The following is a 12499-nucleotide window of genomic DNA, read 5'->3' as shown; positions in this document are numbered from 1 at the left end:
GACCCACTGCGCATGCGCTAGTTCGCCCGCGCCGCCGCCGCCGGTAACGGATGCGCACCGCGCGAGCCACGTGTTCTCGTGATCACGCTTTCTTGCTGAACAATGAGCGACGCAACCGGTGGAGGTGCTTCGTCTGCCGCTAAACGAGCTGCCCGAGCAGAGGCTCAGTGCAGCCGCCGAGAGGACCCTGTCGTTCGGAATGAAATTCTTTGCCGCAATACATCGCGTATTCAAAACACCTAAGCAGCTGCGCTCAAGATTTACAAGAGATAGTATAGTAATCATCGATGAATTTATTTCACGTGTAGTGCTATTATGTTTTGTGAATTGTTTATCGTTAAAGCGAAACTGGAGAATTTAAAGTGTGCTGCGTTTATTTGTTGCAGGGTAAGAAACCGAACTTTGCAATGCGCAGGTTCCTTAACGGTGCCTTCTATTTTTACTTTCGCGCTACAGTCTGTCGTCCAGCAAACCGTCTAATTCGGGGAAAGCTGCGACAAAGAAACTTCCATCGCTGATAACGCTCGCGCATGAAAAACAAATAAACGGGCTCACGCGCGCCGCCTCGTTTGCGCATAGCTTGGCCGAAAAGTGAGGCATACGATACCTTTTGAAATGCGGGATCTAAGATGGGTCGGTTCCTGCCGGCCACCCCTGCTTTGGAAAATGAAATGTGCCTGGCACTCGCGGACGAGGCAAGCTTAGCGAACCACTCGCGCCAGTGAAGTCCTAAACTAGAGGTCCCAACCACGGGATCTCAAATTGTTTTATTTCATGAAGTCTCTCTCTCTCTATCGGCGCGCTCGGGAACAACAGCACCGCGTGTCGCGACTGTGCCGCTCTGGCCACTAATCACTTGTGCTAATCTTTTTGTCTCTGCTACTGTACATACATAGTACATACATAATGCAGGCTTATCCACATAATGGGTACTGTTGAGGAGAAGCCAGATGTAAAGACATCTGCTCAATTCGTGCATGCAACAATGTTCACGTGGTCCATCTTTTGTGGCGTCTCGTGGCCTCGATGTGACCTGGCTGGACAGGAAAGCTTTGATAAATGCACTATACCAACGTCCTGCTTCAGTAAACACTGGAATAAAGAATGTTAACAGGTATGGAAGTGGACATTTGGTCGGTGGCGTGTTAAAAGGTCGTGCTACTAGTCCTAACGAAAGTTGGCTGCCATTAACATTCTGGATTCCCCTGTTTACTGAAACAGGACGTTGAGGGAGGACGTGAGAATGCGATTAAAAAGAAGTCGCGCAGATCACAAGCTCTGTGAGAACTGGTGAGCTTGCGTTCGGCGTGACGCAAGTGCATGAACAGGTTACATCCGGGAACCGAAGGTTCTCTGGTGGTAATATATTTTTATTCCACCCCTCACACGCACGCACGCACGCACAAAAATAAACGCTTTCAGCAACCAATGGGCATGGGGCCGCGTTCTCTCAGCCCCAAAACGTCATCAGTACCCCCAAACCAATTGTCTTGTTCCCGAGGCTTTGCTCAATGAAATACGTTGCTGACATCACGGAGGTGACGGCAAAACTGGGGCATTAGTGTCTTTATTAGTATCTCGCGAGTTTGGCGTCGCCTTGACATCTACACCGAGCGCTGTGCGATTTGCACCAAAGCAGAAATCCCCCCCCCCCCCCCCCCCCGTTTTCTAGTGGGAAGCGAGGCGTCTCACCACTGGCTGTAAATACTGATGGGGAGCTACAGAATATCCTTTATTAGCCTAACGAGAGAGAGCTCATATCCTCCACGGAGAACCTATCTTCAGTTCTAAGGCGTGCCGCTTTATTAACTTACACAGAAAAATATATGTAAAAACGAAAAACGTAGGAGCAACGCGTCACAACGCTACCTGTATTAAAAATAAGACGCTTTACTAAATAAATATCAGCTTCGCGGTAAACGGCTGGTCTCTCATACCGATTTTCGATTCCATACTGGGTTGTTTTTGTTACCAATCAATAAGGCGTTTAGCGAGATGCGATTCACGAGAGATATATGGATATATGGTCTCCACTGTGTCAGACCAACGAAGCTGATTTCTTTCTGCAACGGTACAAAACAACGCAAGACAAGCAAAAACGAATTGATTACGCGCGAACACCAAAAGACTACTCGCCGTAACATTGACTGAAGTATAAAGCCTCCGTCTAGCCACACGTAATCGCTTTTATCTTTCTATAAATAATACGCCCCCCCTCCCCCGCACCGTCGCCTCTCTTCACTTGAAGGTGCACTTCTTGACGGGGTTCATGGGCGCCCCGGGCCGGCAGCCGTAGGCGGCGGCGAACTCGGCGTTGTTCATGAGCGGCACGTTGCAGCGCAGGTTCTTGGGCGAGTAGTAGGGCGAGTTGAGCTCGGCCCTCGCCGAGCACCACTTGTGGCACGAGGCGAGGAAGAAGAGCTGGTCGTTGCCGAAGCCGCCCACCCCGGAGGCGTCGGCCCCGCGGCCCACGGCGCGCCGGTAGGCGGCGAACGTGTGCTCCAGGCCGCTGTTGTCGGCGAAGTCCTCGGACAGCGTCAGCGAGGTCGGCTCGCGGTAGCGGTTCGACGCCTCGCTGTACTGCTGCACGAGGCACTCGAGGCGGCCGATGAAGCTCAGCCGCGACGCCTCAGAGAACCAGTTCACCTGTTCGGGGAGGAGGAGGAGGAGGAGGAGGAGGAGGAGGATGAAATTTGCCACCCGCCGTGGTTGCTCAATGGCTATGGCATTGGGCTGCTGAGCACGAGGTCGCGGAGTCGAATCTCGGCCACGGCGGCCGCATTTCGATGGGGGCGAAATGCGGTCGATTTAGGTGCACGTTAAAGAACCCCAGGTGGTCGAAATTTCCAGAGTCCTCCACTAGGCGTGCCCATAATTTAATTTAAAATAACGTTATTGTGTGCCCTGCGAGTTGGTGGGAAGGGTGGGGAGGGAAATGCAGTTGGCGCAGGAAAACGCGAAAAGTGAACGATATTTTTTTTTTTTTTCAGATGTCTTTAGCGTTGACGTATTCCTGCCTTTAGATGAAGGAGCTTTTCAACAATTTGACTAGGTTCAAGCAGGGGCGGTATTCTCGAGCTATCACTTTCATGGATACGATTACTGTCGCGGGATTTTGCGTAACCACAAATCAGCATTTCTATGATCCGACGTGTCGCGGTGCGAAGCACAGTGCCGCACTCTTAAGAGCAGCTGTAAAAATTACTGCTACTTAGCACCTTTCTTCACCTTGAAGTGACGTCGGTGTAACCGCGCACAGCTATATATAGCGGTCTTTCGTAAGGTATTTTCTGTGGCGACGCACATTGACAGTTCGTATGCATTTCCCGCTTAGTCGCAGACCCGCAGCACGTTCCTGCTTGACGAACTGTTCTCGCGCAAGGTACGTAACATTTTCCTCACTGTCTGATTTGTTACCCTAATCGATTACGCAACAGTCGCAGAATCTTCGAAAAAAGTCCTCTCCTGGAACGGCAAACTAAAGAGATGTACTAAATTAAAACTAGAAAATTTATACAAAACGATTTTTTAGCATCTCTATGATGCCTCAGAACCGCTACAAGCGATCGAAGAAGCGTGGGAGGCACTGTTAAAGGCACTGAGCCTGGAAGATCAGCGAAGTCTGGTGGACCGGGCACGGGCTGCGGCATTAGCGAAAGGCTTTCTGAACTAAGACAGCCGCCCACCTAGGGCGAAGAAATAACACTTTCTCACTGTTTCTCACAATAAACGTTCATTCCTCCTCCTCCTCTTTAGCGGTGAAATATTCATCACAAAAAAGAGACAATGAAAGCCAAAACAATCGCTCTGACGTCAGCGTGGCGTCACAGGTCTCACGAAACTTTGTCCTATTAGGACCGTTTTCTTGCGCGAAAACCACCCAGTTACTATAGGTTGAACCTCTATCTTATTTGAAAGATACTGTAATATTTATTGATAGATAGTTAAGTAGGCCCTAAGAGGCACTGTCGATATCTGCTGACTTCAGAAAGAGCTGACGGCGAATCAGTGAAGTGGCGTCTTTCGTTTTCCAATCCTTTCCTGCTTAATCAAACGTTGGCTTTCGGTAAGGCGGAGCTAACTGCTATTACAAAAGGTGTGTAATAAAAAAATCCAGCCAAATACTTATCTTTACTTTGCAGTCTGACCAAAGTGAGGCCACGGCGGCCGCATTTCGATGGAGGTGAAGTGCGAAAACACCCGTGTTCTTAGATTCAGGTGCACATTAATGAACCCCAGGCGGTCCAAATTTCCGGAGTCTCCCACTACGGCGTGCCTCATAATCAGAAAGTGGTTTCGGCACGTAAAACCCCACAATTTCTTTTTTCTTACCAAAATGAATAATAGGCCCCCAAACGGGAGCGCGTACGTGCGGTATACCTTGACTCCGGTCTGGTCCATGTTTCCCATGAAGGGGTCGAACACGTGCGTGATCTCGTGACCGACCACGTGACCGAGGCCCCCGAAGCGCGCGGCGGCCGGCAGGGAGCGCGCGAAGTAGGGCGGGAACTGGATGGACGGCATGATGAACATCACGTGGTAGACGAACATGTAGAACGCGTTCACCGGTATCGGCTGCGCGTGCAGGTACAGCTCGCGGTTGATGGACCGGTTGCCGCGCCCGCCGCGCAGCAGCGGCTTGGACTGCGCCAGGGCGGCGCGCAGGGACTCGGTGTAGGCGCGCAGGAACGGGCGCCTGCGTCGTCATGCGAGCGCGATGTTGAGCAGCCTCGTTTTGCATTCTCTGCACGCAGGTCGGCCAATACTAAAGGGGCTCTAGAGAAAAGAGAAACCTCATCTGTGTTAGTAACGGGCCTTTCTACGATAGCGAAAGCTCCAGCCTCGCCGCGACCAAGAAGGTTGGTCGACCCGGAAAAGGGGCGCAAAACGGGAAGACTGCTGGAAACGCCGCCGCTTTGAGGTCTCTCGCACCAGCTGGCTGTGACATCATGAGTTTTGCAGGCGTCTACTGGCGCCTCGTTATTAATTTGGGGGTAAAAAAGGAATGCATTGCGTTTTAAAGCGAGAGGTTGATCGTGGCAAGTTTCCAGAACTTTTGCTGAGCCTATACGCGGTCCAGATGTGAAAAAATGTGCTTAGAATGACGATTTGTTATGGCGTCATGGCGAGGCACGCATTGTTCACTAAAACCAGAACCGTTAACTACAACTTCGAAGTCAAAACTACCGAGCAGTTATTTACAGCGCCAATCGCAAAGCCTAACCTATACACGTATGGCATTAGAGCGCAGCTTACAGGGTGCCTTGAAGAGGAAAATGTAAGCACCTTCCGTATCACGATGTCTCTAACTTCCGTGGTTTGATTATACATAGCGAGAACTGCTCGTTTGGGCAGCCCACGGAAAGACCACCCGTATACGCGCCTCATAAAGAAGACACCACAAGCCTCGTTATGTGAATTCACTTGATTTTTGAGCACCACCGGAGTGAGAATGAATGACGCTTCGGCTACTCGCTGGCAGCAACCATATGGTCGAAAAGCCATATTAAAAAAAAAAAAAATTGGCGGAGTGGCTGCGTCAGTTTCACCAAACAAATACATCATAACTGCTCCTCACTAAACAAGGTCCGCTATATTAATTGCCGGTCGGAGTTGAACGTGCATCACTGAAGAAGATAACAAAGATTGGTCCATGCATTTTCATGCGCTGCAAACCGCTGAAAGCCTCAATCAGTTTTACTTCAAATAACCGGCGCTTAACGTTAACTGGCAAAGAACGACCCAATTTTGAGAAGCACTTTGAAGAACAAACAGCGCTGGCGGAATTATTTTTGACTTTCGCATTAGTTCAGTCCTCGTGATACCGACGAATGTTTGTTAAAAAATGAAAAAAAGAATGCTATATTTAACCACCACTAACTCGTCGTGAGCAAACAAGATTTAGCGGGTTTAAGGTAAACGCCCCAGAAGACATACATAGCCATCGTTTGTTACATGCTTGTTGTACCATGGCAAGTATGGTCGCATAACTGGGTTGTTCTATCCAACTTTTTCGGTGTTTATGCTGCTATTATCCAGACGAGTTACTGCTGCAGAGTGTAGAACCATGCATAAATAATCCGTACCGCGCTGGACTGAGCTCAATCAGCCGGCATTGTAACGTTGCCTATTTTTAGGCTATTTGAATAAATTTTGACAAACGCCATTGTGATAGTATATTTCACAGGAGTGTCATAAGTGTACTAGCATAGAGAGCGAAAGCGAACAAGCGGAAACACTGCAGGAAGCGCCCGGACACAGCCCGGACTGTAGCAGACGACAGGCGCAAGTCCTTGCGCTAACGTCACGCGAACAGCGATAGCAGCGCACTTGCAGATCGTCTTCGGGGTTAATGCGTAGGCAGTGGCGCTATAACGTAAAACTATTCCAAACTTTTCTAATCCCATTCTGCAATCAGCCCTCTGCGATTGGTCAAACACTTTTTTGGACCACTCGCACTTCACCTGTCTGTCATGCGACGTCACGAAAACCTCGACAGCTCCCCATCTGATATGATGTGAACACACTGATCATGCATGAGCTGACCGAAAAAAAAAGAAACATAGTTACTTTTGATTCGGCGCCTTTTCACCATTAGCCCTAGGCTATTGGTCAAAAGTTTTCGGGCGACACCCACTTCACCTGCCTGTCACGCGACGTCACAAGACCGCAAGAACTCGTGGCGTCAAAGTGACGTGTACCCGTTATAGATGCATTAATATGCCGATCAAAACTGAATTTTCTTCTAAATAGCCACAAGCTGCCCCGTTCAGAAAGGAATAAAAAATGGCTGCCGCCGATCGCTCAGGCACTGGCTACTCGCACCTGCCACAGAGCATGGGTTTATTTTTTTTTTGCGTGGCCGTGTAACGTTTTCTTGCACTTTCGGCACGTTTAAGACCTCGTTTGCTGAGGATCCGTTTTAGCGTCATTCTTATGCTTCCGTTGTATGCCGCCGCGATTTTTGGCCAGCCCCCGCAAGCTAAGTAAGGGAAAGCGGACGCAGTGGCTCGACCCCGTCGATTCCTTCACTTGAGCGTGGCTCCTTGCCTCTTGTCAGCCAATTAGATAAGACAAGCCGCTCAATGTAGGCATTGTTATTCGTTTTTAAAGCAAACAAAAGTGACCGCCTATAAACGAGGAGAGCGTTTGATTGGTTTGTTCAGACAACCATGCGGATGAGCGCCCGATGCTTGCGTCGGCGGTTACGCAAATTTGACGTAAGGAGATTGGAATAAAACCATATTGGAATAGTTTTACGTTATAGGGTCCTAGGATAAATATTCAGGTGGGCCAAAGGTGTAGGTGGGTGAATTTTCATTCCAACGAGTATGTATGTCCTTCCAAGGGCGCTTAGTTTTAACACGTAGGTGAACCGCTGTTTAGACACATTCAGAGCGTTGGTTGCAACCGTGTTTTTTTACTGGCGATGCGTACATAATGTAATTCAATAAATATACAAAGTAGCATATCCGTTCGAAGTCAGCCACAAGCGAGAAATAACTATAAAAGGGGACAGACGAATGCAAGAGAAAGATCTTGTAGTTTCTTTCCAACACACATATCGGAGTACACATTAGACGAAGCTTTGCCTAAATTTGGCCCTCCTGGCTTCAGGCAGCCTTGTGACTTCGCAAACTGAAAAGATTACAGCGAAGCTGTTAGACTTTTGGTGGTCAGCATGATTCGTTTCCGCCCCTGAGCAGAAATTATCATCAGCAATGACTCATGCAATGGCTCACCCCCATCGTATTGCAGAGGCTACAAGCACCCAGCAAAGTGAGGCGAACAGTGCGTATATTCATTGAAATCACGCATACAACCCGCAGAACAGCGTACGTTTCAATAAAGAACAAGGTAGGCGCAGGCATCTGAACCATCATTAAAGCCTTGCATACCTCCCCAGCAGTTGTGGTGATGGTTTTGCAACAGCTTCGTTGGACGTCCACCTTCGCAGGGCGGAAATGACGAGTAAAATTTTTTTTCACCGAAATATTGCGCTACAAATACAACAATTCGTAATAATTACGCATACTTGCAGAGACTTGCTGTCTTGCTACGTTTCGTCAGAGAAATCGCCATTCTGACCAATCATACGAGGGCAAGCAAATGGTTCGCCTTCCGAAGCGCTACAAGATCGCCCACCAAAATGGCATCCTTGGCTTAACCGGCCTGCTTGAAGCTCGCATAGACACTAGCGCCGGAGTTTAGTTATATTGATAGGAGACTATATAGATATCCCGTTTTCTATGTTTCTGCGCAGGGAGTACCAAAAAGACTCCTTTGATGCGCGTCCTGACCTGAGCTTTGGCAGATAGGAGTAGTGGGCGTCAATGGCCTCGGCCGACGACAGCTCCTTGGGGAACGCGACGATCTCGTGCAGCGAGGAGAGCTTGTTGACGGCCTCGCGCCGAGTCGCGTCCTCCATCCAGGACAGGTTGCGGAACGCGAGCAGCGACGAGTCGCGGATCGCGTTCACCATGTGGTCGGCCGTCTTGAGCGCGCCCGCGGGCAGGAACTTGGCGAAGAAGAAGTGCGCCAGCGCGAAGGGCGCCATCTCGGACACGCGGCCGATGCACGACTCCAGGTAGGCGACGGCCATCTGGGCCTCGCTCGTCTCGGCCAGCAGGGCCTTGGCGAGCTCGTACGAGGCCAGCGGCAGCAGCGAGCGGGTCACGTGCCAGCCGACGAAGAGCCGCAGCCGGTCGAGTTCGCGCGCGTACTTGCCCAGGAAGCGACCGGCGACCCCCAGGTAGGCGGTGCCGATGATGTACAGCTCGTTGAGCGCGCCCATCTGCGCCTCCTCCGGAAGGTGCCGGTTGATGGACTCCAGCCAGCGCTCGGACGAGACGCGGCCCGCGCTCAGGTCGCCCAGCTCCTGCGTTGCATACCGTACAAGTTGATCTTGGCGCGAGGCCTGTGTGTAACATTTGTTTCTAAGCGGATTTCCACAAAGAGTGCAATGTCAGAGTCGCTGGGGCACGCGAGACGCCTGTGGTAGACACTCGCCGCGTACGGCTAAACTTATGTGCATGCAGACCTGCTTACAAAAGGGATATGTTGTAGGCGATTGCTGGACTGCTGGAATTTGAGCAGCCGATTCCTTCAGAAACATCTCAACAGCTATCGCTGATGATAGGACACGCCGCTGACAGCGAGGGTGTAGTGCTACCACGGAGTCACGGTAGCCGTGCTGTAAACAGCACAAACGCATGGAGGCTCTATGCTTGTGTGAGCGCTAGTCAAAATACATTCGAAGCAGCAAACCTGTGCCTGCTTAAGTGTGCTCATTCTTACCTGAACCGCAAAAGAGATCTTCAAACGACATAGTTTTCCGCAGTGCAGTCGGTGTAATTCATGCTTCTAAGCGGTGGTTCTGAACAATGCCAGTACCTATGCGCGGTATACACTCACTGGTAGATTGAAAGCGCTCTGGAGGCATTCGCACTACTAAGAGAACGCTAGGGCATTTGCAAGCCGTGTGCGTATGAAAATTTATATCAGTGCTTGTATTTTAGCAACTCGCACTGTTGAGCAAGCTGGCTCTTCTCAAACTTTAAGATGGCGCAAGGCAATGTGGCAGCTAGTAACTGCGACATTGTAAAATGGCGCCCGTTCTTTATATTTCGCTGTGGTGTTCGGATCTGTGACTTTAGTAGCAATATTTATTTACTGAGCAAAAAAGAAAGAAAGACGTCCTGATTTCTGCCAAGAAGTCTAGTTTCGAATAACATGAACTGCTCAAAGTTGGCCGTTCTCCTGAGTGTGATGCCTGTTTCAGTCTTGCGCTGAAGAAAGCTTTTTTGTGAGGCGTGATCCGGCACAACCTCTCAACTGGTCTCTGGCGTTCTTAGCTGGCTCTAGAGATGACGTCTTTGACAGCGACGGGGATGCCACACCTGGAACTGCGAGTAGCCGATGAGGTCCTTCTCTTTGTACTCGAAGTACATGGACATGAGGTCGGTGTCCATCTGGACCATGTCCTCGACCAGCGACGTGTAGTCCTGTCCCGCGGTGCCCAGCGCGGCGGCGAGCTGCAGCAGCATCTTGCCCAGGGCGGCGCCCGGCAGGTGCAGCGCCCGGTGCTGGAACCAGAGCATGAGCCCCTGGTTCTGGCTCAGCGACAGGATGAGGCGGTCGTCCTGCCTGAAGTTGGGCACCAGTTTCACCTGGAACAAGACGTGCACGTCGGACTCCAGGCTGAGCCCGACGAGCGTGTCGAGCACGTTGAACTCAGCCGACTCGAGCGGCGCGTCGGGCCAGCCCAGGCCGTGGTCGCCGAGGAACGCGCGCAGCCCTTCGAGGTTCTCCTCGCGGTTCGCGAAGATGTCCTCGCACATGCGCAGAGCCTGCGCCGACTTCTCGCCCGAGCGGCTCTGCGCCAAGCTCGGCTGGCGCCGGATGTCTGTGTACAGGCTGAAGAAGATCTTGCGCTGCAGGCTCGTGAACTGGTTCGTGTCCACCGGGTGCACCTGGAAACGTGCGCCGCCAACACGCCGGTGTTCTCAGTCACGTGAAACGATGTTTGGTAGTCAGGTGTAGGAACGGATCGCTGAATCATTCTAGAGGAAGACCATGACGTGGCCGAGATAGATGCCAATATAGCGCAGCTGGAAGCTCATCTGCGGAGTGATCCGGCGGAACTAAGCCACGTCACGATTGCCTTCAGACTGAAGCAGCCATCCGTTCTGTCGTGGAGAACTTATGTTAATCAGCATTGGTATAGATCTCTAGCAGACGCCAAATGCTGATGAATTTTTTTAGTGCCTGAGAACACTTCAAATGTCAGCTTTTAACCAAGAAAATGAAATAAAATAATATAAAAGCACCTATTTTTACTTGTATTTCGCATATACAGACAGGGTACCTGCAGATAACACTATTGGCAGCTTGATGAAGCCGCAGCCCTATTAGATTTTCCTGACTGCCGCTGTCTGGACATACTCGTACAAACAAGTTGCAGAGGTACAAGTTGCCGCGCAGGATGGGGAATTCAATAGTAGTTATTTGTAAAGTACTGTACTAGCTCGGAAACGGAAATTTTGCCGAGAACCTATCGTACGAGGCCGCAACTAGACAGGACCCACTGATCGGCATTTCACACAATCTATCGCGAGCGTTCAGAATCGAGGGGTGTTCCGCGAGAATTCACACTCGTTCTTCAATTACTTGAATGGCTCTTGCATGGAAGAGACCACCCGCCGAGAAGACGTCAGGGCCCGCGTCACGGCGCCATTTAGTCATGTGTCGTTCTGCAGGCGACTACACGAAGTTGTTTCTCTCTCTCGATGGCTCTCAATGGACGACGACAGGGAAAGAACACTATCCTTTCATACACTGAAACTGTCATCCCGTTTAGAAAAACAAATAAGTTTGCTGCTTACAAGTCGCGTTTTCTTTGTACGTGTTCTGTATACCCTAAACGAAGACAGAAAACACCGTGAGACGCAACGACATTTAAGATGCCGCAATTAGGGCAGGTGCACGCTGTTCCACCCTCAGACGGCACGAAACTTATTACGACAGCGAAGTTACTTAGCATACCCACCGGTCATATCCAAACCATATCCAGCAGCGTATGGGCGAGACCTACCTTGCTCCATCGGCCGCACGAGAACTGGTAGAAGTCGGTGCACGGGTCCACGCTGGCGTCCATGGCCATGGCCAGCTCGTTGGGGAAGTCGTAGCAGTCGGGCGCGAAGCAGCGCGGCGCCACCACCGTGGTCACCAGGTGCGGCACCAGCGCGTACAGGCTGGCGTACGCCAGGCTCGCCACCAGCGTCGCCACGTACGGACTCACGTTGGTCGCGCACCACGACAGCGCGCTGGCCGCCTGCATGTCGTCCCCGTCTTCCTCCAGCGTGGCTGCTTGCTCCGTGGCCCACCCGACGGCGAAGGAGAGTGCTCCCGAGTCCCAAGCCCCGTAGCGCGGTCACTGCGGTCGTCCTGGTATGGGCTTCCCGAATGGGTGGCGGGAGGCAGTGGAAAGCAAAGTACCAGGACGAGGCAGCAGAGTGGCCGGTGGCTTGGACTCACACGTTCTCTGTGCCGTGTCGTCTCGACGAGCAGCTAGTGCGAGTCGAGCCCAGAGCAGGGAGGAGGCCTTCGGGTCGGCTGTGAATCGGCGGACTCGGATAGGAAGGGATGAGCGTGGGCTCGCGTCCTCGCGCTTCGCTTCTTCTTTTGTCTCGTGCGCACCGGCCACGGGCCTTCCGTGCAGAACGTCGTCGATGTTGATGCCTTGATTCGTGGAACGTGCCCACGAGTGGGAATGACCACACACAAAAAAAGAAATGAAATAATTGCCTAAAGATAACAAAATAAAAGGGGCAACAAACGAAGGGGTTTGAGAAAAAGCGTAAGGAAATTAAAAATTAGCGAATAATTAAAGAAAACGGCTTGTGATAAACATCGCAGTAGAGATGGCGTCCCAGAAGCGTAACTTGCTAGATGCTTTTTTAAATTTATGAAATGCCTTGCAATTACCCTGAGGCTAATG

The 12499-nt window shown here is 51.1% G+C and overlaps 2 protein-coding genes across 2 annotated transcripts; both read right to left on the bottom strand.

Annotated features, from left to right (window-relative positions):
* Positions 1–2165: 2165 nt before the first annotated feature.
* LOC129380158 (neprilysin-1-like) lies at positions 2166–9291 on the bottom strand. The gene is made up of 4 exons (XM_055069357.2): positions 9268–9291; positions 8301–8917; positions 4381–4696; positions 2166–2646 (listed from the first exon to the last, which is right to left on the bottom strand). Exons 1-4 carry the CDS (start codon positions 9289–9291, stop codon positions 2239–2241), a joined length of 1365 nt encoding a protein of 454 aa, XP_054925332.1. The 3' UTR covers positions 2166–2238.
* Positions 9190–12120, bottom strand: LOC126528073 (neprilysin-2-like). The gene is made up of 2 exons (XM_050175936.3): positions 11594–12120; positions 9190–10472 (listed from the first exon to the last, which is right to left on the bottom strand). Exons 1-2 carry the CDS (start codon positions 11837–11839, stop codon positions 9861–9863), a joined length of 858 nt encoding a protein of 285 aa, XP_050031893.2. The 5' UTR covers positions 11840–12120; the 3' UTR covers positions 9190–9860.
* Between the last annotated feature and the right edge of the window lie 379 nt (positions 12121–12499).

The sequence above is a fragment of the Dermacentor andersoni genome, chromosome 9 (assembly GCF_023375885.2).
Source record: "Dermacentor andersoni chromosome 9, qqDerAnde1_hic_scaffold, whole genome shotgun sequence".
NCBI lineage: Eukaryota > Metazoa > Arthropoda > Arachnida > Ixodida > Ixodidae > Dermacentor > Dermacentor andersoni.
Note: the sequence above shows the minus strand (reverse complement) of the source record. Positions and strands in the feature narration are given on the sequence as shown.

Bases quoted from the DNA above. Each gene is read 5' to 3' on its own strand.
- LOC129380158 (XM_055069357.2), bottom strand. From the start codon at position 9,291: ATGAGCACACTTAAGCAGGCACAG. The intron at 4,697-8,300 runs GTCAGGACGCGC...ATGACGACGCAG, and splicing joins TCCTATCTGCCAAAGCTCAG to GCGCCCGTTCCTGCGCGCCT. The intron at 2,647-4,380 runs GTATACCGCACG...CTCCCCGAACAG, and splicing joins TGGACCAGACCGGAGTCAAG to GTGAACTGGTTCTCTGAGGC.
- LOC126528073 (XM_050175936.3), bottom strand. From the start codon at position 11,839: ATGCAGGCGGCCAGCGCGCTGTCGTGGTGCGCGACCAACGTGAGTCCG. The intron at 10,473-11,593 runs GTAGGTCTCGCC...GCACGTTTCCAG, and splicing joins CGTGCGGCCGATGGAGCAAG to GTGCACCCGGTGGACACGAA.